This window comes from Mesocricetus auratus, unplaced genomic scaffold (assembly GCF_017639785.1).
Source record: "Mesocricetus auratus isolate SY011 unplaced genomic scaffold, BCM_Maur_2.0 Super-Scaffold_100125, whole genome shotgun sequence".
In the NCBI taxonomy this organism is placed as follows: Eukaryota; Metazoa; Chordata; class Mammalia; order Rodentia; family Cricetidae; genus Mesocricetus; species Mesocricetus auratus.
This window is the reverse complement of record NW_024429248.1, coordinates 294,296-316,446: the sequence shown is the minus strand read 5'-3', so window position 1 is coordinate 316,446 and position 22,151 is coordinate 294,296. Positions and strand designations below refer to the sequence as shown.

Here is a 22,151-nt window from a genome sequence, read left to right as displayed (position 1 = left end):
CAGCCTAGTTTACATAGTGAGTTCCAGGGCGGCAGGAGCTATGTAGAGAGACCCTGTCTCAAAAGAGGGAGGGGAACATGGTGGTGCCTGCCTTCAATTCCAGCACTCAGGAGGCAGAGGCGGCAGGATCTCTGTGAGTTGAGGCCAGCCTGGTCTACAAGCATGTTTCAGGATCACCAGTAGTATATAGAGAGACTTTATCTCAGCCAATCAATCAGTCAGTCAGCCAGCCAGCCAGCCAGTGAGATGACTCAGCTGGTGTTTTGCTTACACTTATGCTCACCAAAAGAGAACATTGGGTCCCATGGTGAACTACAATTACATATGGTTTTGAGCCACCATGTGGGCTCTGGAAATTGAACTCAGGACCTCTGGAAGAGTAGCTACCTTAACCACTGAGCCATCTCTTCAGCCCTCTGAACTGAGTTCAAAGATTAAAAGAACCCTTTATACTTAGAAAACAGGGAAACAGGTGAGATAAAATGTTGCACACCTGTAATCCCAGCATTTGAGAGGTAGAGACAGATTAGGAGTTCAAGGGCACCCTCTGCCACAAAGTGACTTCGAATCAAGCCTCACCTAAATGAGATACTGTCTCAAAAAAGGTTAGGGCTCTGGAGAGAAGACTCAGTGGTTTTGATTCTCAGCACTTACATAGCAGTTCAGGTCTGGGTGTAACTCCAGTCCAGGGATCCATTGCCCTCTTCTGGCCTTTACAGACATGTACAGACATGCTTGTAAACAGTAAACAACCATATACATAAAATCTTTAAAGAAAAACAAACAAGAAACCAAAGTAAAAACAGACTGTTTGGCATGGTGGCCCATGCCTTTCATTACAGCACGGTAAGGTGGGTCTCTAAATTTAAGGCCACCCTGAAATTCATATTGATTTCCAAGAAGACAGTCAGAGCTACATAGTGAGATCCTATCTCAAGGGGATGGGAGAGGTCAGTTTTTACTACACATTAAAATTATTTGTGTTATTTTGTTAGGCAGGGTGGGTGTTGGGGGCTGGGTGACAACTTTGCAGAATTGTTTCTTTTTCCCTCTCTTAATCTCTACATGAATCCCTAGGGTCAATCTGAGGCTGTCAGGCTTCGGCAGCCGGTGTTCTGCCTACTGAGTCAATTGGCTGGATCCCATGTACGCTGTTTCTAAAACAAACCACTCAAATAGCAACACGTATGTGTATTACATGCCACTGTTCTGTGCCAAGCAGGTACATGCGCACACTGGCATAACTATTCAGGGCTATTTTATTTCTCTGTCTACTGGCTCGAAGCTGCACACTTTTTCTCTATGGTACTTTAGCCAGATACCTACCTCACCAGGAAATGGTTTGAAGTTAATCGTGGGGGGGGGGGAGGAGTGGATGCCAGCTGTCTTCCGTTCATTCTCCCTTTCACACGTTTCTGTCAATTTCTTACTCTCTCGCTGTGTTGCCATTTCTCCCGTGTCCCCTTTTCTACGTGCTTCCCCATCTCTTTGTCTGTTATCTTTAGAACCTAAGGCTTAGATGTGGTAGGTTCTCTGTTTTCACTCCGAGTGTCCGCCTGTCAACCTACAGCAGGAGCCTGATGCCTGACTGGCCAGCTTCGTTTACTAAAGCTTCTCTCGTCAAGGGAGGGAACTCCACCCATGCTCATGGACAGCATTTGTGGAAAAACACGCACCTCCGGCCCTGACCAGGTATACCTAACCCCTTTTCTCTTGTGTCAACCTGTTCCCGAGTCGGGGAGGCCCTATTCCCCAGCCACTTCCTTGCCCGTCTTAGTCTCCCCGTGTCAATTCCTGGGCCCATTTCAAAGATGGACCTTGTAGGGTCCCTGTCTTTGTCTCAAACCCACTCTGGAGGTCTCGGCCTCCCCTCCCCTCCCTTCTCTCCTGCTCCATCTTTGCAGCTGCAGAGAAAAGTGGGCTGTGGCCACGAGAGGCTCGGGGCGGGGGTGGGGTGGGGTGGGGTAGGGTGGGGCGGGGGTGGCTGACCAAAGCCGCTCCTCCTGCCCGCAGGGGGCGCTGTGGGGGCGCAGCGGGGGCGCAGCGACCGCTGCGTTGCATCCGCGCTGGGGTTGGCTCTGGGTCTGGGGCGAGTCGGGTTGGTGGCCTGGGCTCGGGGAGAAGCAGGAGGGGCCGCTTCGTCGCCGGGGAGCGTGGGCGTTGCCAAGGCCCAGGTTAGGCGTGTCCGCGCTGGCCATGGCCCGACCTGCTCCGGTAAGGGCCCCCAGCGCTGACCGGGCTCAGGGCGGGGGCAGGGGCGGGGCCGCGGGGCGTGGGGACCCCCAACAAAGCCGGGTCCGGCAGCCGCTTCGCAGCCGCCTCTCAGCAGCTGAGCGAACAAAACGCCTCCGGGGTTTGGGTCTCCGCAGGTTTGCGGTGGTGTCCTGCGCGCTCACGGCGTCGGCATTTAGCCCGCAGACTGTGGCGTTCCCTGCGCTCACGTTGAGTGTGTGAGGAAGAGGGACCTCGCGCCAGGAGGGTAGGAAAGGGGCAGGGAAATCTGCAAGGAGCTCCCGCTGTTTGATTTGTTTCGTGTTTTGTTGACATCAGGGTGTAGAGGGAATGACTTGTTTTGTTTTGATTTTTAATTGTGCTGTCCTAACTGCTCTATTAGGCATTCATGGTTATGTTAAGGCGGAGATAACTAATTTCAAAACACTGTGCTTTCTTCATGAATGTACAGTTTTTTTTTTTCTTCAGGGTTACGTGTATACAAAGGATGGGCAGCACGTTTATGAGTAGACTTTTGGTAAGTGGCGAATGCCCATTCCTGTAGATGGAAAAATAAGCAATAAGAGATATTCTTCCATAAATCCTTTTCACTTTCATGAAACGACGGTTGTGAATTTATTAAAATAGATAAAAAGGCTCAGTTGCAAAAGTACAATAGTTTCTCCTAATCCACAGGGTATGTTCTCTAACCTCCTCCCGCCCCCCCGTGGAAGCCTAAAATGAAATTACAGTTGGAGCTCTAAGGTGATACTCGACTCTTAACCAAGCACCTACCGTAGTACACTATTGCTTGGAACTCTTGCACTTTAAATTATGACGGCAAAACGGGCATGGATTTTTTGTTGTTGCTACCATCATCACAATTTCACAGGTTGAAGGTTCATTCTTGCTGCAAATTTTAGCGATTTCAGCATAGAACTTTTTTTTGTTTGTTTTGTTTTGGTTTGGTTTTGGTTTTTACGAGACAGGGTTTCTCTGTATTGTTTTCGAGGCTGTCGGTCCAGCCCAGCCTCTAACTCACAGAGATCCACCTGCCTCTGCCTCCCGAGTGCTGGGATTAAAGGCGTGTGCCACCACCGTCCGGCAGAAATTTTTTTAGAGTGGAAAAACGGGAAACTTTACTCCTGAAGGAAACACTTTGAAGCTGGACATGGCATTGGGGAGTCAGAAGCAGGAGGATTGCTGTAAGATTCGGGCCAGTGAGACTTGGGGCGTGAGACCTTGTCCCAAAAACCAAAACAAAGTACAACTTTACAGCTTTCCTTTGACATTTTTATCAGAATTGCCGCAAATACCTCCTCTTTCACTTTGGTGGCATTAAGAAAAGTAAGGGTGTGTGAACACATATTTTGATATAGAAAAGGAGTGGATATATATATATATATACATATATATATATATATATATTGTGGGGGAACTGGGCTGTGTTTTTTAGCTGAAAATCTCTAGATGCCAGTTAGCACACCTCCTGGAATTGTTACAATCAAAATTGTCTCCAGGCATTGCCTGTGTCCCTTGGAGGGCAAATTGCTCCAAATGAGCTCTGTTAACCTAGTGTTTCTCACAGAGGAAACTGCACATAAGTAGATAGGAAATTTTCTTTTGTTTTTCCTTAATACACCAGCCATGTTAGGACAAACTGGTGGGTTTGTTTTTGCTTTTGTATTTTGAGACAGGGTCTCTCTACATAGCCTTGGCTGTCCTGGAACTCACTCTGTAGATCAGGTAGGCCTGGACCCCAGAGCTTCCTGCCTCCAGAGTGCTAGGATTAAAGACATTCGTTACTATACCTTACCTGGCACAAAGTTGTTGTTTTAAAATAAATGTTGCTGGGCGTTGTTGACGCACACCTTAATCCCAGCACTTGGGAGGCAGGAGGATCTCTGTGAGTTTGAGGCCAGCGTGTTCTCCAGAACGAGTTCCAGGACAGGCTCCAAAGCAATACAGAGAAACTGTGTCTCAAGAAAACAAAAACAATAAAAATAAGTAAATGTTATAACACAAGTTACTTGCATACTTAAAATATTGGGTTTCACCAGGGTGATGGTGGTGCACACCTTTAATCCCAGCACTCAGGAGGCAAAGACAGGCAGGTCTCTGTGAGTTCGAGACCAGCCTGGTCTAGTTCCAGGATAGTCTCCAAAGCCACAGAGAAACCCTGTCTTGAAAAGCCAAAATCCAAACCAAAACAACCAAAATATTGTGATTTACCAGGTGGTGGTGGTGGTGGTGGTGGTGATGACTGCGGCGGTGGCGGCGCACGCCTTTGATCCCAGTACTTGGGAGGCAGAGGCAGACAGATCTCTGTGATTTCAAGGCCATTCTGGTCTGTTGAGCCAGTTCCAGGACATCCAGGGCTAGAGAAACCCTGCCTTTAAAAAAAATTGAAATAATAAATACTTTAATAGTCATAGAAAACAAATACATGCCAATAACAAATGAAGTTAAACTAAGTTTAAAAAATCAGTAAGGTGTAGTAGGGTTATAGTCATATAGGAAGAGTATTTTCAACTAAAAACATATAATTTGCATAGTTCTAATTATGAACTTCAGCATCAGTTTTCCTAGTCAACCATGATAAACACAAATACTAAACAATTTTGAACTAGGGATATCACTCAAAGGTAAAGAAGTTGCCTAGCATGTGCAAGGTCCTGGGTTCGGTCTCTCTCTCTCTCTCTCTCTCTCTCTCTCTCTCTCTCTCTCTCTCTCTCTCTTTCTCTCTCTCTCTATGTCTCTCTCTCTGTCTCTGTGTGTGTCTCTCTCTCTGTCTTTCTGTATGTCTCTCTCTCTCACACACACACTCTTTAAAATTCAGGTTGTTTATACCCTTTAACTTAGAAACACTTTAAGTTTTATTCTACGAAAGTAAATACATAAAATTTACAGAAAGTAACAGTGCATGTTATGGCCCCTTAATGGGCTCTATCTTCCCTGTGGAATATGATGTAATCATGCAATTTACCCCAATGTGAGTTTACTTCCTTGTATTGATCTGAAAAAAAAATGGCCATGACACGTTAAGCGAATGAGGTTTCGCACTGATTTGGCTTCATGTTTGTGAAGAACATGCCATCCCACACACGCAAATATATAGTTTGAAGGCACATCCAAGGTGGATACAGTGGTGGTGGCTGAGCATAGATTAGGGAAACAAATACTTTTGTTTATTTATGTAATTAATTTTTTTTAGTTTATGTACGTGGGCCTTTTGCCTACGTGTCTGTGCACCATGTGTGTGCAGAGGAAGGCATTAGGTTCCCTGGGACTGGAGTTATGGAGGGTTGTGAGCTACCGTGTGGGAGCTGGGAATGGAACCTGGACCCTCAGGGACAGCATTCAGTGCTCTTGACTGCTGAGCCATCTCTCCAGTCCACAAACCACTTTACCGGAAACCATGGTCTCACTGTGTAGTCCTGGCTGTCCTGGAATTCGCTCTATAAGCTGGCCTCATACTCACAGGGATCCACCTACCTGCCTCTGCAAATCACTTTTGTGGAAGAGACTGAACTGGAGTTACTTTGTAGCAATCATGACTGTGTCCGTACAATTTCTTTCACTTCAGCTCCCGCTGACTTTTGAAGATGTGGCCGTTTATTTCTCTGAGCAAGAGTGGCAGTATTTGGAAGCGTGGCAGAAGGAACTTTACAAGCAAGTCATGAGAGCCAATTATGAGACTCTTGTCTCTCTAGGTAAGGAGCTTTCAACTCCTGGGGTGAGACTTGCAACTGGATCTTTTTTGAGAGCCCCTCGGTCACTTGATACTCCAGTTAGGTAGCAAGATTGCTTAGGTACTAACTCAGAAAGGCCTTTTATCTCTTTGTGGTTGTTGTTAATAATAAGGTGCACATTACCCTTCTTCACTCAGGGGTGGAGACGTTACAGGACAGTATGTAAGAGAACATGTGATGTCACACAGTCAGAGGTTTCCTATTAAAGTTTACTCTGAAATTGCCTCGTTTTCTACCAGGAAGCACACCTGCCTCGTGCCCATAAAAGTACCTGTGTGCCTTAATGTAGAAATTGCAGCTTTATAGTGGGGTTAAAGACTGCAAGAATCTAATGGTCTTCCATGTTGAGTAGTCATGAAGTCAGAAAGAGTGCATACTCTAGGTAGGATAATGGATGGGTTTTTTTTCCCTTTGGTTCTCTCCTCCTCCTCCTCCTCCTCCTCCTCCTCCTCCTCCTCCTCCTCTTCCTCACACTCACCCCACCTCTTCCTGTATGTGATCCTGGTGATAGCATCCAGGTCTTTGCCTGTGCTAGGCAAGGGCTTTACCACTGAATTAAACTTACATCTCCTTTATAGTTCTTGTTTTTTGGATTTTTCTTGCTTTTTTTATAGGTTTTTGTTTTGTTTTGTTTTGAGACAAGGTCTCACTGTATAGCTGAGGTTGGCTTGGAACTCACTACATAGACCAACCTGGCCTCCAACTCACAGAGATCTATTTGATTTGAGTTCTGGGATGAAAGGTGTGTAGCTGCCAGTGTGGTGGGATTTGCTGAAGAGGCAAAGGCAGGAGGATTATAAATTCAAGGCTAGCCTGGGCTACACATTCACACTTTTTTAATCCCAGAACTTGGGAGCCAGAGGCATGCGAATCCCTGTGAATTTGAGGCCATCCTGGTCTATGTGAATTCCAGGATATAATGGACTAGAAAGAGATGCTGGAGAAAAAAAAACTGTGAACCACATGCCTGGCTAGTTTTTCCCATTTATCAAATGAATTTTTTAGTGAGTCTGGAGCTGGAGAGATGACACTCAGTAGGTCAGCAGGGAAAGCACTTGCCTCGGCGGCGGCATGGAAATCTGAATTTGCATCCTCAGAACCCACATTAAAAGATGGGTTCGGTGGCACGTGCCTGTTCATAATCCCATCCATTGGCCAGGTTGGAGGTCAAGACAGGTGGATCCCTAGAAGACTGAAGGCCATCCACCCTGACCTACATGGCAAAAAGTTTCAGGCTAGTGACAGATCCTGTCTCAAAATTTAAAAGGTGGAATGTAGCAGGTCTTTCTTTGGACTGCCAGCTCCCAAATGATGACCCAGAGACTTTTCATTAATTATGAAAACTTAGCCTCAGCTTAAGCGTGTTCTCAAGTAGCTCTTAAAACTTAAATTAGAGCCGGGTGTTGGTGGCGCTGCACTCGGGAGGCAGAGGCAGGCGGATCTCTGTGAGTTCGAGGCCAGCCTGGTCTACAAGAGCGAGGTCCAGGACAGCCTCCAAAACAATACCAAGAAATCCTGTCTCGAAAAAACAAACAAACAAACAAAAAACCTTAAATTAGCCCCACTTACATTAATCTACATTCTGCTTCATGGCTCATTCCTCAGTACGAGATTTCCTCTGAGTTCGGTTGATGAATTTCCTGCCTCAGGCTCTTTCCCAGAATTCCTACCTCTGCCCGGAAGTCCCACCTATCCTCTCCTGCCCAGCTATTGGTCCTTATGAAACCAATCAGAAGATGCTTTATGTGAGTGAGGAAGGGCAGAGACACACCTTCACAGAGTTTACAAAAAAAAAGATTATCCCAACAGTGGAAGGTGCCCTAAAAACCAATACAACGCAACTTTGTCCCTTGACTTCCGCGCGCGCCCCCAGCCCCCTACGTACATAAAATCATGCATAAAAATCAGCCTGTTGCATCCTAAAAACCAATATGCAACTTTGCCCCTTGACTTCCACACTCCCCAGCCCCCTACGTACATAAAACCATGCATAAAAATCAGCCTGTTCAATAGGAGTCAAGGGCAATGGCGGAGAAGCCCACAGAATCAGCCGACCCAAGCTGTTAACTAGGGAACCAGCAGCATAGGGCTGAACTAGGACCTCTGAATACAGGTGACAGTGGTGCTGGGCTTGGGCAGTGTCAGAGGCAACTGGCAGTGGGACCAAGGTCTAGCTGCAGTGTATAAACTGACTTTGTAGAACCTATCCTCTGTGGAGAGATACCTTGCTCAGCCTAGACAGACAGGTAGACGGTCCTAGGGAGGCCTCACCCTCTCCCGGGGATCAGAAGGGGGGTGGGAAGAACGTGAGGAGAGGTGGGAGGGGGGAGCCGGGATTGGAATGTGTAAAATAGATTAAAAAGATTAAAAACTGAAAAAAAAATTAGCCTGTCCAGAGAAGCATACAATACAAAAGATGAAAGGCTCCTGTTTGGGTTTTGTTTTTAATTTATGTGTACAAGTGTTTTTGCTGTCCCTGGAACTGGAATTACAGGTGGTTGTGAACCACTGTGTAGGTACTAGAAATTGAACTGTTGTCCTCTGCAAGAGCAGCCGGTGCCCAAGACATTGCTCTCGCCCCAGAGCAGGGACTTTTTAAACCATTTCTGGTTTCATTGGTAAAGCAGTTACTTTGCACTAAATATGGTAACACTCGTTTCTTGCTTTGCTAAGTTTAATAACTTAAGTAGTTGATCAATTAATTTGAAAAAATTGAAATATTGCCTTACTTATGCCATCCCTCTTTTATTTTTCGCCTTCCCAGTGTTTGATAGGTTTTTGATGTGTGTCTATTGGGTAGTTTTATAATTTATAATAATGTATTTAAATGTCGAGACTATATCCTATTAACTTTTTTGCTCAGGATAATTTTAATTTTATTATTATTATTATTCTATGTGTATAAATGTTTTGTCTGCATGTATATCTGTGTACACATGCATATGTTGCACACGGAGGTAAGAAAAGGGTGTTTGATTCCCCTAGAATGGGAATTACAGATGGTTATGGGTTCCCATGTCGGTACTGAGACCTGAACCCTGGTTCTCTGAAAGAGCAGCAAGTACTCGTAACCTCTGAACCATCTCTCCAGTCTGTAGATTAATTTTAAAAGGATTTGCAGAGCTTACGTTTAATTTATTATTTTTTTTCTTTTTCCCCTTTTATTGAAGATTTTTGTTTGTTTTAGCTTTTGTTTTGTTTTCAGACGGGATCTCTCTGTGTAGCTCTGGTTGTCCTGGAACTTGCTCTATAAACCAGGGCTGGTCTTGAACTCACAGAGATCCGCCTACCCCTGATTGTCAGATTTTTTAAAAAAATATTTTATTTATTTATTGTGTATACAGCCTTCTGCCTGCATGCCAGCAGAGGGCACCAGATCTCATTCAAGGTGGTTGTGAGCCACCATGTGGTTGCCGGGAATTGAACTCAGGACCTCTTAACCGCTGAGCCATCTCTCCAGCCCCCAGATTCTTTTTTTTAAATGTACATGCTGATTATAGTTTCCCTCCCTCCACTCCTCCCAGTTCCTCCCACACACCCTCCTATCTGGAATAATGTCCTTTATGTCTTTCATTAAAAAACAAACAAAACAGTCTTCTAAGGGATAATAATAAAATATACATGTTCTATTATCATGTAACTCAGTGTTTAAAGATGAGCTAATTCCTTTGACATTCTCATCCATGTCTCCTGCTTATTCTTGACAGCCATATATATTCTCATAATCTAAAGTTTCTGAAACATATTCTTTCATCATAGTTAAGTTTTCTAGGTTCTATCTATGGATTATTCCTAAAACTTGTAACCCATGGCATTATTTTATTTTACACAAGAACCAGTTAAAGCAATTGAACTGGTAGAGGAAAAAAAAATGTAATCTATACTGCCAGCCCTGGGCCATCCCCAAATGTGCCTCCAAAGCACCAAGTTCAATGGATTGTTTTTATCATACTCCTCGGTTATTAAGTCATGTTTCATCTTAACTTTGCTGTCAGGCAGTGACCCGCTATGATTTTTTTAATTGCTTCCTCCTTTACTCATACTTTTATTTACTCCCTTAGATCATGCCTCTGCCAGTTTGCTTCAAAATAATATAGATATTCAAAACAGTTCCACTCAAAATCCAAGGGTGACTTCTCATGGTCTATAAGCTGATTATGAGAAGCACAGAACAAAGGGCCAAGAGCAACCAAGGCAGTGCTTTCGTTTATTTTACAAAATGGGCGGTGATAAAATAGATACCAAGCTATCTGGCAGGAACCGCATGGCCAGCACATGCTTCAGCTGAGGTGCTGAAGCTTCACGCCCACCTGGAAGAGCAAGTTGAGGGCTTGTGGAAAAGTTGACACGCAGCTCACTTCAGTGGATATCAGCACCTATGATATCCCTTTTTTTTTAAACTTTATGTGTTCATGAATACGCTGCCTCGCGAGCTGTAGACAGTTGTGAGCTGCTGTTTGGGTGCTGGGAATTGAACCCAGGTCTTCTGGAAGAGCAGATCTCTGTGAATTTGAGGCCGGCCTGAACTACCTAGTGAGACATCATCATCATCATCATCTCGATCATCATAAAGCAACTGCCCTTTTGTTTTTGAATTAAATAAAGTATCATTAGATATGTGCAGACTACGAAAACATGGCGCAAACTGGCAGAGCATGCCGTGATGGACGGGTGAGTCTATCTGTTGACATTTATCGTTCTGGAAGTAGACTTTGAGAAATGTAAAAATGGACGGGCTTTATAACACTCAAGCCAAACTACCCTGTTTGACGTCTCTGTACAGATAATGGACTTCCAAAACCAGAACTGATATCCTGGCTTGAACTCAGGAGAGAGCTCTTCGGCACCTTGGGAGAAGAGCAGAAGCTAGGGAAAGGGGTTCGCTCCTCTATAGATGACGTGCACCTTCATCCAGCCATCGAGGAACAGCTGTTTGAGAGTGAGTACTAAGAACCTAGTGTCCCAAAATGGATGGTAGGAGCTCAAGGTTGCCCTCATCGGCATAGCGAGTTCAAGTTTGAACTACATGAGACCCTGTCTCACAAAAGAAAAAAAAAAAAAAGAAGAAGAAAAAAAAAAAACCCATGGTCTTAACCTAAACACATCACATTCAGATTTCTTGTTTTCTTCTCTGATCTTTTCTCCTTCCTGTTTGGCTGACCCAAGGCTTGATGTTGCGTATATTTTAGAGGAGGACAGTAAAGCGTAGTGGTTAGGTATGTGAACTCTGAAGCCTGCTGAATCTAATCTCCTTTTGTAAGCGACTGCCATAGCTGCTTTTCTGTCGTTGCTGCAGAACACCACGACCAAGACAACTAATAAAAGGAGGCATTTAGCTGGTGGCCGAGGGTTGCAGAGGCTTAGAGTCCATGACCATCACGGCAGGGAGCGTGGCGGCTGGCAGGCAGGCGCGGTCCTAGAACGGTAGATGAGAACTCACATCTCCTCCACAAGCAGAGGCAGAGAAAGCCCACTGGGAACCGCAGGGGCTTTTGAAATCTCAAAGCCCAGTGACACAGCTCCTCCAAGAAGACCACACCTCCTAATCCTTGCTAAAAAGTTCTAACACCTGAGGACCCTCACCCTATATGAAAACACGAGTCTTGTGGGGCCATCCTCATTTGGGCCAGTTAGTAGTATTTAAACTCCTTATTATAAAATGATGCAGATCCAAGAGCCTACAGTGTAGTGTTAAAAAGGAATAATCTGTACAGTGCTGAAGTAGTCATTAATGAGGAGTTAAGAATGGGCTAGTTTAACCCACAGAAACAGCTGGCCTGAACAAGGGGGAGCTCTTGGACTCTAGATTGATGGCTATGTGGAAAGCATGGGACTGACCCAGACCCCCTGAATGTGGGTGTCAGTGAGGAGGCCTAGGTAATCTATGGGGCCTTGGGTAGTATTTACCCCTGGTGTACAAATAGACTTTGAGTGCCCACGCCACAATGAGGGATGCTCTCTCAGCTGGGACTCTTGGGGGAGGGCCTAGGCCCTGACCTGGATGACATGACAGTTATTGGAGATCTACCATGGAGGGCCTCAGCCTCCTTGGGGATCGGAGTGGAGACTGGGTGGGGGCCTGGGGGACCTGGTGGGGAGGGATGGGGAGGAGGAGAGACAGAGGGAGCGGGCATTGACATGTCCTAAATAAAATAATAATAATAAAAAGTAGTCATTGATGGAAGCTGTTCTGATGAGGGACAAACAAGGCTTAGACTGGCTTTTCCTATCTTTGTGACCAAAGCAGTCAGTCTTCCAGCCCCTATGATATCAAAAGAGAAGTGACATGCTACCAATATACCATGGCCCGGTACAATATTTACTATTCCAAAAATGGAGAATGGGGTATAGCAAGAAAATAGAGGACCAAAGCAGGACCCATATCCAGCAGGGCAAACACTAAACCCTGCAGCTCCATATCTATCATCTGGGGCTTATGACAGAATCATTTGGGCTCCTTCGGCCCAGGGCAGTTCCATCTCTCTGTAGTACATATGAGCGCTCTCTCTCTCTCTCTCTCTCTCTCTCTCTCTCTCTCTCTCTCTCTCTCTCTCTCTCTCTCTCTCTCTCGGGCCAGCTCCAGTTTGTTCCTGCAATTTTCCCGAGCCGTGGCATCTCTAACGTCCTTGGGTCTGTTCCTAGTTTTACACAATGACCTCTAGAGACTCCCTGCAGGAAGTCTGACCCGGTCATGCATCCTGTGACCTCAGTAGCTTTCTAGAATGGTGTGGGACAAACCTTCATCACCCCTTTATTCTTACATCATCCATGCTGACAAAAAACCCATAACACATGAAGAACGCCGCCAAGTCCTATTGCCAACTTGAGATGTAGCCTGGCCCCCTCTTGACCACACCGACAGCAGCCTCCGTGTGCCGACCACGTTTCCATTGGCATTTTAGTCTGCCAGGTTCCCAGCAGAATGGCCTGTTGAGGTCTTCTTATTGTCATCCTATGGCTTCACATTCTCTTCCACGGTCCTCTGGCAAACCAGGTCCGAGGGCCTAAGAACTACGAGATCAGATTTATCACAGCAGTGACTCCAATCTCCAAGGCCAGTTTTCCGTATTTGTTACCTTTCTAATTGTTGTGATCAAATACCTTACAAGAAGCAAGTTAAGAAATGAAGGGTTGCCGGGCGTTGGTGGTGCATGCACGCCTTTAATCCCAGCACTCAAGAGACAGAGGCAGATGGATCTCTGTGAGTTCGAGGCCAGTCTGGTTATAGAGTGAGTTCCATCCAGTACAGGCTCCAGAACTACACAGACAAACCCTGTCTCGAAAAACAAAACAAAAACCAAAAAAGTAAGAAAGGTTTATCTTGACTCTTGGTCTGTAGGCATACGGTCCATCATGTGGGGTGGCTGATCACATTGCACCTATAGTCGGGAAACAGGCAGGTGAATGTCTGTGCTCAGTTCTTTCTCTCTCTTTCATATTGTTCAGTCTGGGACCCTACCCCATGAAATCGTGCCATCCATATTCAGGGTGATCCTCAGTTAACTCTCTCAGAAATTCCCCACATACATCCAGAGGTGTATTTCAATGGTGATTCTAAGCCAGTCAAGTCGACAGTAATGGGTCACCATCACAGACAGGGATGAAGAGCCACAAAGACAGCGTGTATCTGTGGTATTTGTTAGGGCTGCGTTAGGATCTCATTGCTGCGGTTAAATTCTGATTCTAAGTCTTTGGATGTTCCTGCAGCTCTAATACTGGTCAACAGTTATGGAAGATGACAGTATGTCAGGCACCATATTAACTCATTCACAACCCTCTTTTATCCTGTTTTTTATTTGGGTATATGGATGTTTTGTTTGCATACCAGAAGAGGGCATCAGGGCCCATGGAACTACAGTTATAGATAGTTGTGGGTGCTGGGAATTGAACTCAGCACCTATAGAAGAGCAGGCAGTGAGCCATCTCTCCAGCCCCTTAGATTTATTTATCACACACGTGCGTGCGTGCACACACACACACACAGTCCTGTTTTTATTTATTTTATTAGGCCAGGCATGGTGGTGCATGCCTTTAATACCAACACTTGAGAGACAGAGACAGGCAAATCTTCTCTGAATTTAAATCCAGTCAGGACCACATAGCAAGTTCCAGGCCAGCCTGGGCTACACAGAAATACCATGTCTCAAAAAGAAATCAGCCATTTACTTTGTTATTTATGTATATGGTGTGTATGCCTGTGTGAGTTTATGTGCTCTGTGTGCGTGGAGGCCAGAGAATGGAGTTGAATTCCCTGGAACTGGAACCACCTGTCAATCTCTTCTGCCCTGTTTCCCAGTGTTTACAGGGTAAAGAGCCGCAAACCAGAAGCAATCAGCTTGGCAAGGTTTGCAGTGGGCAGATGGGATTCATACCTATGCAGTCCGTTTCCGGGCCTTAGACCCTACCTTTGAGACTTACATTTTCATCTTCCCACTTTAGTCGTAACCCAGATCTGCTCAGATTAGTCTCTGCAAATGGTTACCGAACTCATTTTGGCCATGAAGTAGAACCATGGTTACCGAACTCATTTTGGCCGTGAAGTAGAACCACGTATCATGTTTTGTAGTTTAGTGGGAGCATCCAACCACCACAGGTTGACGGTTTCATGGACTTTTAGTCATGCCAGAGACAAAACATATACTGAATTCTTCTTTTCATTTTCAGGTAGCCAGCAAGCTGTGAAACCAAGAGGAACCACATGCCACCTCCAGTTAAATCCTCTAGAGAGTCAGCATTCCTTTGGGCTTGTTTTAGTAGAAAAGGAAGATGTTTCCTTCAGGCAAGACCAGGGTGTCAATCTTGTAGATGCACAAATACGCAGCCTTGGGGCTCTAGTTTCAACAGTGCACAGTTCCAATGAGGCTGCCCAAAGAGAAGCACTCCTGAGTCACAGAACCCCAGATCTCTCTGGCTTGCAGAAAGACCCCTCTCGGCCGAGCACCCAACACTCCTGTCCTGTCTGTGGGGAAAACTCTTGGGAGAAGAACCACTTAGTGAAGCGTCAAAAGGGCCACCCCAAGGACCCATCACACGGGGTCTGGAAGGAGCTCGGCAGTCAGGCTGATGCCCAACAGCCGTGGAGCTTCTCATGTCCTAAACGCGGGAGTAGCTTCAGCCCGAAGCAACATTTGGTGGGACATCTAGATGCTCACACAAGGAAGACCCCACCTCAGCGCCCCACATGCAATGTGTACTTCCGCCGTGAACACGCCCTTCTCAGCCACCATCTCAAGCACAATTCTTCCCAGCGCCCTAAATGTGACGAGAGCTTCCCAACGGGCAGCAATGTTCACCAATGCCAGCAGAGCCAAGAGAGGCCAGCCTCCTGGAGGGAAGACACCAGTGTGCCCTCGGGACAAGAGCCAGATCCCAGCCCGGCGGACTATGAGGGCTGCTGCCACGAGGGTGGCAAGCCGAAGAAGGCCCCGCGGTGTAGCTGTTGTCTAGGTAAGGGCAAGCCCTGCTCATGCGCAGGATGTGGCAGTTGCTTCCTCTCACAGTCTAAGCAGGCCAGCCTCTGCAGGGCACACACAGGAGAAAACTCCTTCCGGCGTCCAGACGGCAACGAGTGCCTGCAGAATGTCCGCGGGCGCGTGCATAGCGGGGAAAGTCCGGGCTCCACCCAACGTTGCAAACTCACAGAGCATACCCAACACCTCAGCCGGGTGAAATCATCCTGGTGTGCCCAACGCGGAGGGAACTTCGGCCAAAGGGAACTGAGGCACCAGCAGCTTCCCCCAGAGGGGAAGCCCTTCCGGTGCACAGCTCGTGAGTCGCGCTTCCGTCCGCAAGGCAGCTTGAGAACCCACCAAGCGCGACGCGGGCCGTTCTCCTGCAGCGAGTGTGGCCGAGCCTTCGCCCACCCGTGCAAGCTCCGCGAGCATCTCAGAGTGCACAGCGGGGAGAGGCCCTTCCGGTGCCCCGAGTGCCCCAAGAGCTTCCGCCTGAAGGGCGTCCTGAAGGCCCACCAGCGCACCCACAGCCAGGAGAGGCCGTTCTCCTGCGGGGAGTGCGGCAGGGGCTTCACCAGGCGCTCCAAGCTCACGGAGCACTTCCGCGTGCACAGCGGGGAGAGGCCCTTCCGGTGCCCGGAGTGCGGCAGGGGCTTCCGCCTGAAGGGGCAGCTGCTCAGCCACCAGCGCGTGCACACCGGGGAGAGGCCCTTCCGGTGCCCGGAGTGCGGCAGGGGCTACCGCGTGAAGGCCGACATGAAGGCCCACCAGCTGCGGCACGGCGGGCCGATGCCCTTCTCCTGCCGCTGCGGGAAGGGCTTCGCCAAGCAGTCCAAGCTCACGGAGCACGCGAGGACACACACCGGGGAGAAGCCTTTCCAGTGTCCCCAGTGCGACAAGAGGTTCCGGCTGAAGGCTCAGCTGCTCAGCCACCAGGGCCTGCACACGGGCCAGAGACCTTTCCGCTGCCCTGAATGCGGCAAAAACTTCCGGGAAAGGGGTCACATGCTGAGGCACCAGCGCATCCACAGGCCCGAGAGGCCCTTTGCCTGTGGGCACTGCGGGAAGGGTTTCATTTATAAGTCCAAACTAGCCGAGCACGCCAGAGTGCACGCGAAATCCGGCCAGGTTCCCCGTGATGCCAGCATCAAGGAGAGGCTTGGCCAACTGTTTGCAATGATAGAGGCTGACTGGAGTTGAGGTGGGCGGGCGGGACATGGAAGCTGTGAGCAGAGCTCAACGGCCAGGGTAGTCTGAAGAATGGTGGCTAACCACTGGCAAACAGGCTTTAGGGGAAAAAAAGGGGGTTCTACACTGATCTAAAAAAAGTACAAATTAAAAATGGGAAGCTGCGGGGAATTTTCATTTGAAATACCACTAATTATAGGTAAAAAAGAGGTATTTGTCCTTCCAACTGATCTGAGTGCCTTTCACCCAAATGCAGTTAGCTCGAAAGTTCTGTCTTACACCAGGAGGGAATCCCTCCGGTACCACCGTCAAAGCTAAAAAAGGAGTCTGTTCAATATCAAATCTACTCTTCTGTTCTCTTCAGAGTATGGTTGTAGACGGTTAAACCCAGCAAATTTTATTTCTGTTGTGACACACTTTTAGATTTGCTTTGGATTCTTTTATTTTGAAATCGATGGCAGTAAGGTGATTTCCTGTGAATGCTGAAGTTTCTCATCAGGGTGCTCGGTGATTACCGAGTTGAAGAAACAAAAAAAGCAAAGATGTTGAGACGTTTGGACACAGATCAGGGGTTGAGTTGGTCGATAGAGATTTGGGAGTTCCAGAGTGGAGATGCTATTTGGAACAAAAGTGAATTTCTCAGCCGGGTATTGGTGGCAAACGCCTTTGAACCCAGCACTCGGGAGGCAGAGGCAGGTGGATCTCTGTGAGTTCGAGGCCAGCCTGGTCTACATAGCTAGTTCCAGGACAGCCTCCAAAGCAATACAGAGAAACCCTGTCTTGAAAAACAAACAAACAAAAAAAGTGATATTCTTAAGAATGAATGAATATTTAAGCAACTGACTAAAGTATACGAAGAAGACAAAACAGGTATCATGATATATGAATGACTTATACTCTCAAATCTTTTAAAACTATAGAGATCAGAAAGGGTTTCTTTTAAAGTTAATTTTAAACTCTAATGTTACAGAGAAGGAAACAAAAGCTACCATAAAGTCTCCCCCACAGCTTCAAGCCCAGTTGGTGACTGTGTTGCAGTTCCCCCATCCTACCTGCCCAACAGATTCTCACTATGAAGTCCTGACTGGCCTGGGATTCACTATGTAGACCAGTCTGGCCTCAACTCATATATATATATATATATATATATATATATATATATATATATTGCCTCTGTCCCCAAAGTTCTGGGATTAAAGGTGTGGGCTACCATGTAGAGCTCACTGGACTTTTTAGAGAGATCTCATTCCAGGGCAGGGATTTCTTGCACTGCACTTAATTGAAAAATCTAGAAATCCATGTGATGTTCTGCGGATAGTAAATACCTCAAACCAGACCCGACCCCACTACCTAACTAGTTAATTACAGAAGGGGAGAAAAAGAAGGCTTTTTTTCAAATATAAAAGAACGGCACAAGGGGGAAAAGAATGGACACAACCAAATGCTCGGTGTGAAAAATCACAGGCACAGTTACCAGTAGCACCTTGGATGAGACCAACAGGTGAATAAGAAGGAAATCTTGAGATAAGGAAGATAGGTCAATGATTAGTGAATTGTGATTTGGGAGACAAAGAGATGTTTTAGGGACAAAATGGAAACTTCTATCGGCTTGGCTGCAATTCCTTGCCTCACTCTTCATCAAGACTGGTTTTTGTTATTGTTTTTGTTCGTTTGTTTTTTGAGACAGGGTTTCTCTTTGTAGCTTTGTAGACCAGTCTGGCCTCGAAACCTGCACAGAGATCCGCCTCCCAAGTGCTCGGATTAAAGACGTGCACCACCACTGCCCGGCTGTTTTGTTTTTTAAAACTAATTTATGTGTGCAGGTACTTTACCTGCTTGTGTGTCTGTGGATCATGTGCATGAATGGTTCCCAGAGAAGCCAGAATAGGGTGTGTACTACACTCTGGATCTGGAGTTAGGGCTTGCTGTGAGCTGTCACGTGGGTGCCGGGATTCAAACCCAGGACCTCTACAAGAGCAGCAAGTGTTCTTAACCGGTGAGCCATTTCTCCAGTCCTCTTTATTGGTTTAATATTTACTCATCCTTCTGCGTGTGTTTGTGTATGAGGGCCAGCGCACGTGCCATGGTGCTTGGGTAGAGTTCAGAGGACAACCTTTGGTGTCCGGCCTATTTTTTTTTTCTACCCTGTTTAGGAGGGGCCTCTTTTTGTTTGTCTCTGCGCTGGCTACTCCAAGTGAGTAGGCCCTTGAGCCTCGAGCTTCAGGATCGATCTGTCTCTGCCTTGTACCTCACAATGGAAATGCTGGGATTACAGATGTATGTACCACGGTGTCCAGCATTTTATTTTAAAATTATGTATTTAATTATTTATTTAATTGTATGGGTCTATTCAATGAATGCTTGTGCACCATGAGGATCCAAACTGAGATCATCTGCTGAACCATCTGCCCAATCCAGGAGTCTGGCCTCTAATCCAAAATGCTTCCTCAAATAGCATAAAATATTACAAAATGTATGCACTATTGTGCTCTGAAAACTACTTTGGCACACAGGTTGTTTTTTTTTTTTAATAAATCTCAAATGAAGAAATAAAGTGGTAGAAGCTAAATTCAGTGTCATGCAGTGTGACTCCAGAGCAGGCTTAAAACTCGATAAACTTTTCTGTTTTTAATATAAAATTATGCTTTTTAAAGTATTTTAATGCCTAATTCCCACAAATTCCAACAGCACGTATCATTTTGGTAGCAATATCAAATACTTAAAATAGCATTTAATAACAATAAAACTTAAGGAGTATAATTTTCTTAAGGGGTAGGGATCATGGCACCATGGTAGTCCACATGTATGAGAACTTGGATTGGTCCCCATCGCAAACAAAATTTAAAATGTATTTAGCTGATAAGATTTTAAAAATTAGTGGCCAGTACCCTAAGCATAAAAAGGAAATAACTGAGCCAGCTCTCCATTTCTACAAATTTAGAAATAGCTTACCAAGAGCAATATTATTATTATAGCAAGATTATTATTACAATAATAATAATAGATTTTCCAGGCCTGTGTAGAAAGTCACTGGACATACCTAAATGTTAACCTTGCCCTATGACATCAAAGGTAGTCAGTACTCAGCTATAGGGAAATGCAATTAAAATCACATTTAGAATATTGCTATATTCTAAAACATGATCATAGACTCTGAGTATGAAGAGGAATACAGTAGGCAGCCTCAGACAGCTTCCAAGCATCTAGTTCTGAGGGTAGGTCCCAGAGGCATATTTTAGTCTGTAATTATAATTCTAAGTGGGTATGTCAAGAGAAAGCTAACTTCCATGAAGTGATACAGTGTTTATGTATTTTATGTATATGGGTGTTTTGTCTGCATGCCCATTTCTTTGCATACCAGAAGAGGGCATTGGGTCACCCGGGACTACAGTTATAGATGGTTGTGAGCCACCGTGTGGGTGTTGGGAGTTCAACTTAGGACCTCTGGAAAAGCCACCAGTGCTCTAACCACTGAGCCATCCCCACAGCCTGAAGTGATACTATGTTACAAGTGAAGGATTTAAGAAAAAAAAAAAAAACCCGGGGCCAGTCCTCTGGCCCACCCTTTAATCCCAACCTTGGGAAGGCAGAGGCTGACTATGAGTTTCAGGCCAGCCCGGTCTAAATAGCAAGTTCAGACCTCGTCTAAAACCCCAAAACAAAACAGGAAACGAACCTGGTGTGGGAGAGGTGGCCCAATGGTTAAGGCTACTTACTGCTCTTGCAAAGGATCTGAATTCAGTCTCTAGTACCCACGTTAGATGGTCCGCAAGTACCTAACTCCAGCCATTGGATGATCCGATGCCCTCTTCTGACCTTTGCAGGCACCTACGCTCACTCATGCACGTACCTAACACCTACCTAACACACATAATCTAAAAGTAAAATTGAGGGCCCGGAGAGATGGCCCCGCTATTCTTTCAGAAGACCTCCGTGTGATCTGCAGCACTCACATGATGGCTCACGACCATTTGTGACTACAGTTATGGGAGTTCCAGTACCTTCCTCTGTCCCTCTCAGGCACCAGGCATGTAAGTAGTACATAGACATACATGCAAGCAAAACACCCATGCACATAAAATAATAAAAATTAAAATGAGGGGCTAGAGAGATGGCTCAAATTCAGTTCACAACACCCACACTTTAACTCCAAAAAAAATCCGATGACTTCTCACATTTGAGGACTCTAGGAATACACATACACATGGTACGCACACATACGTGCAGGAAAAACAAGCTTACGTATAAATCTTTAAAAAAAAATCTTGAAATATGGAGATTACGTTTGTTTTCCTGGGCTAAATCGATCTTCTGCTTTTGTCTCCAAAAGTGGGTGAAAGAAAATGTTTCTGAAGATAAATTCATTTCTTAGGGGCTTCATTTGTTTCCCTTTCTAATGAAAAGAATCGCATCAGCAATTTTTTTTAAGTGGAACTATCGTTGAGTTCTCCAGGAAATACAGGAAACTTGTCATCTCATGTGTCATGAACCTCATGAGACCAGAGCACGTAGGCTGTTGTGCCCTGTCTGGTCTTTCCAGACATGTAGTCTGAACTTCCTGATGGTGGACATGCATGCCAGAACTGTCACGGATTCATCCGTAGACAGGCGATCTAGATGGTAAGGGCTCTCCCAATGGGCTGCTTCTCTAGGGAGTGCTTCTCTAGGAGCAAAGGAAAACACATTCAGACTGGCCTAGGAGACTAGCCTATTAGTGTTAAAATGACAACCCAGGAGAGTAGTCATATATATATAACTTTCCCCCTTGTATACATAAGAAAATACTGCTGGACGCGGGCATTTTATCTATTTAGCCTCAGTGGTCTTCTATATCGCTTCAGATGTATTAAACCAAGGATGCCAACACTAATAACCAGCACAGGATTCTCTCCTGGCATGCAAACCTAGTTTCTCCTCCAAAACAGTCACTGTTATCTCTCGATCTAAACCACTAGATTGGTTATCTAATTTTTTTTTAAAGAAAATCATAGACTAAGTCATAGAGTCTTAGTTCTGATTTTTCTCTCTCTCTGAGAAAAGATCTCACTAGAAGTCATGAGTCCCTTGCCTCCAGAGGCGTGGGCCACCACACCCAGCTCTGAATTAATCAATTTACTTCATAACTCCTTCTCTCCCGACCTAACATGCAGGAAAGAAACCCAAGCTTTAATAAGCTCAAACAGAAAAACCAGGAAGCCAAAGAACATGAGAACAGAGGCAGGCAGCGTCCCCGAACTCTCCTTTTTTTTTCCCAGGAGAGCAGCTCTGTCCACTTTTCAGTTTCCCAGTCTTCCCGGACAAGGGCAGGCGGGACCCTAGAATGTCTTATTAGGCTTGCACCCACCCCACCATCCATCTCCTCCGGGTTACTTACACGTGTTCTTCCTGCCTAGCTCGGCCAAAGGGAGCGAGCCTCCAGCCAATCCCCTCCCCTAGGAGCGCCCAAGCCTCGCCTTTGTTCTCCCCCCCCCCCCCACCGCACACTTTCTAAGCCTGTGCGCTCGGGGCAAACCGAGTGGCAGCCTGTGATTGGTGGTTGCGGCGCAGC

The 22,151-nt window shown here is 46.1% G+C and overlaps 1 protein-coding gene and 1 long non-coding RNA gene across 8 annotated transcripts; one reads left to right on the top strand and one right to left on the bottom strand.

Annotated features, from left to right (window-relative positions):
• Nucleotides 1-1,203: 1,203 nt before the first annotated feature.
• On the top strand, nt 1,204-19,172 carry Znf786 (zinc finger protein 786). 7 transcript variants are annotated; one of them, XM_021223658.2, is made up of 6 exons: nt 1,374-1,692; nt 2,370-2,479; nt 2,701-2,749; nt 5,798-5,924; nt 10,747-10,902; nt 14,628-19,172. In XM_021223658.2, the coding sequence occupies exons 3-6, from the start codon at nt 2,720-2,722 to the stop codon at nt 16,613-16,615; spliced, it is 2,301 nt and encodes a 766-aa protein (XP_021079317.1). In that variant the 5' UTR covers nt 1,374-1,692; nt 2,370-2,479; nt 2,701-2,719; the 3' UTR covers nt 16,616-19,172. The 7 variants fall into 7 exon arrangements, with proteins under 7 accessions (XP_040592790.1, XP_021079317.1, XP_040592791.1 ...); XM_040736856.1 differs by lacking the exons at nt 2,370-2,479; nt 2,701-2,749 and adding an exon at nt 1,204-1,305 and having other exon boundaries at nt 1,571-1,692; XM_040736857.1 differs by lacking the exon at nt 2,370-2,479.
• LOC121136439 lies at nt 12,262-22,027 on the bottom strand. Its single transcript, XR_005873506.1, has 2 exons — nt 21,978-22,027; nt 12,262-13,342 (listed from the first exon to the last, which is right to left on the bottom strand). It is a non-coding gene; the product is annotated as an uncharacterized LOC121136439 (long non-coding RNA).
• Between the last annotated feature and the right edge of the window lie 124 nt (nt 22,028-22,151).

Bases quoted from the DNA above. Each gene is read 5' to 3' on its own strand.
- Znf786 (XM_021223657.2), top strand. From the start codon at position 2,672: ATGAATGTACAGTTTTTTTTTTTCTTCAGGGTTACGTGTATACAAAGG. The intron at 5,925-10,746 runs GTAAGGAGCTTT...GTCTCTGTACAG, and splicing joins TGAGACTCTTGTCTCTCTAG to ATAATGGACTTCCAAAACCA. The intron at 10,903-14,627 runs GTGAGTACTAAG...TTTCATTTTCAG, and splicing joins CGAGGAACAGCTGTTTGAGA to GTAGCCAGCAAGCTGTGAAA.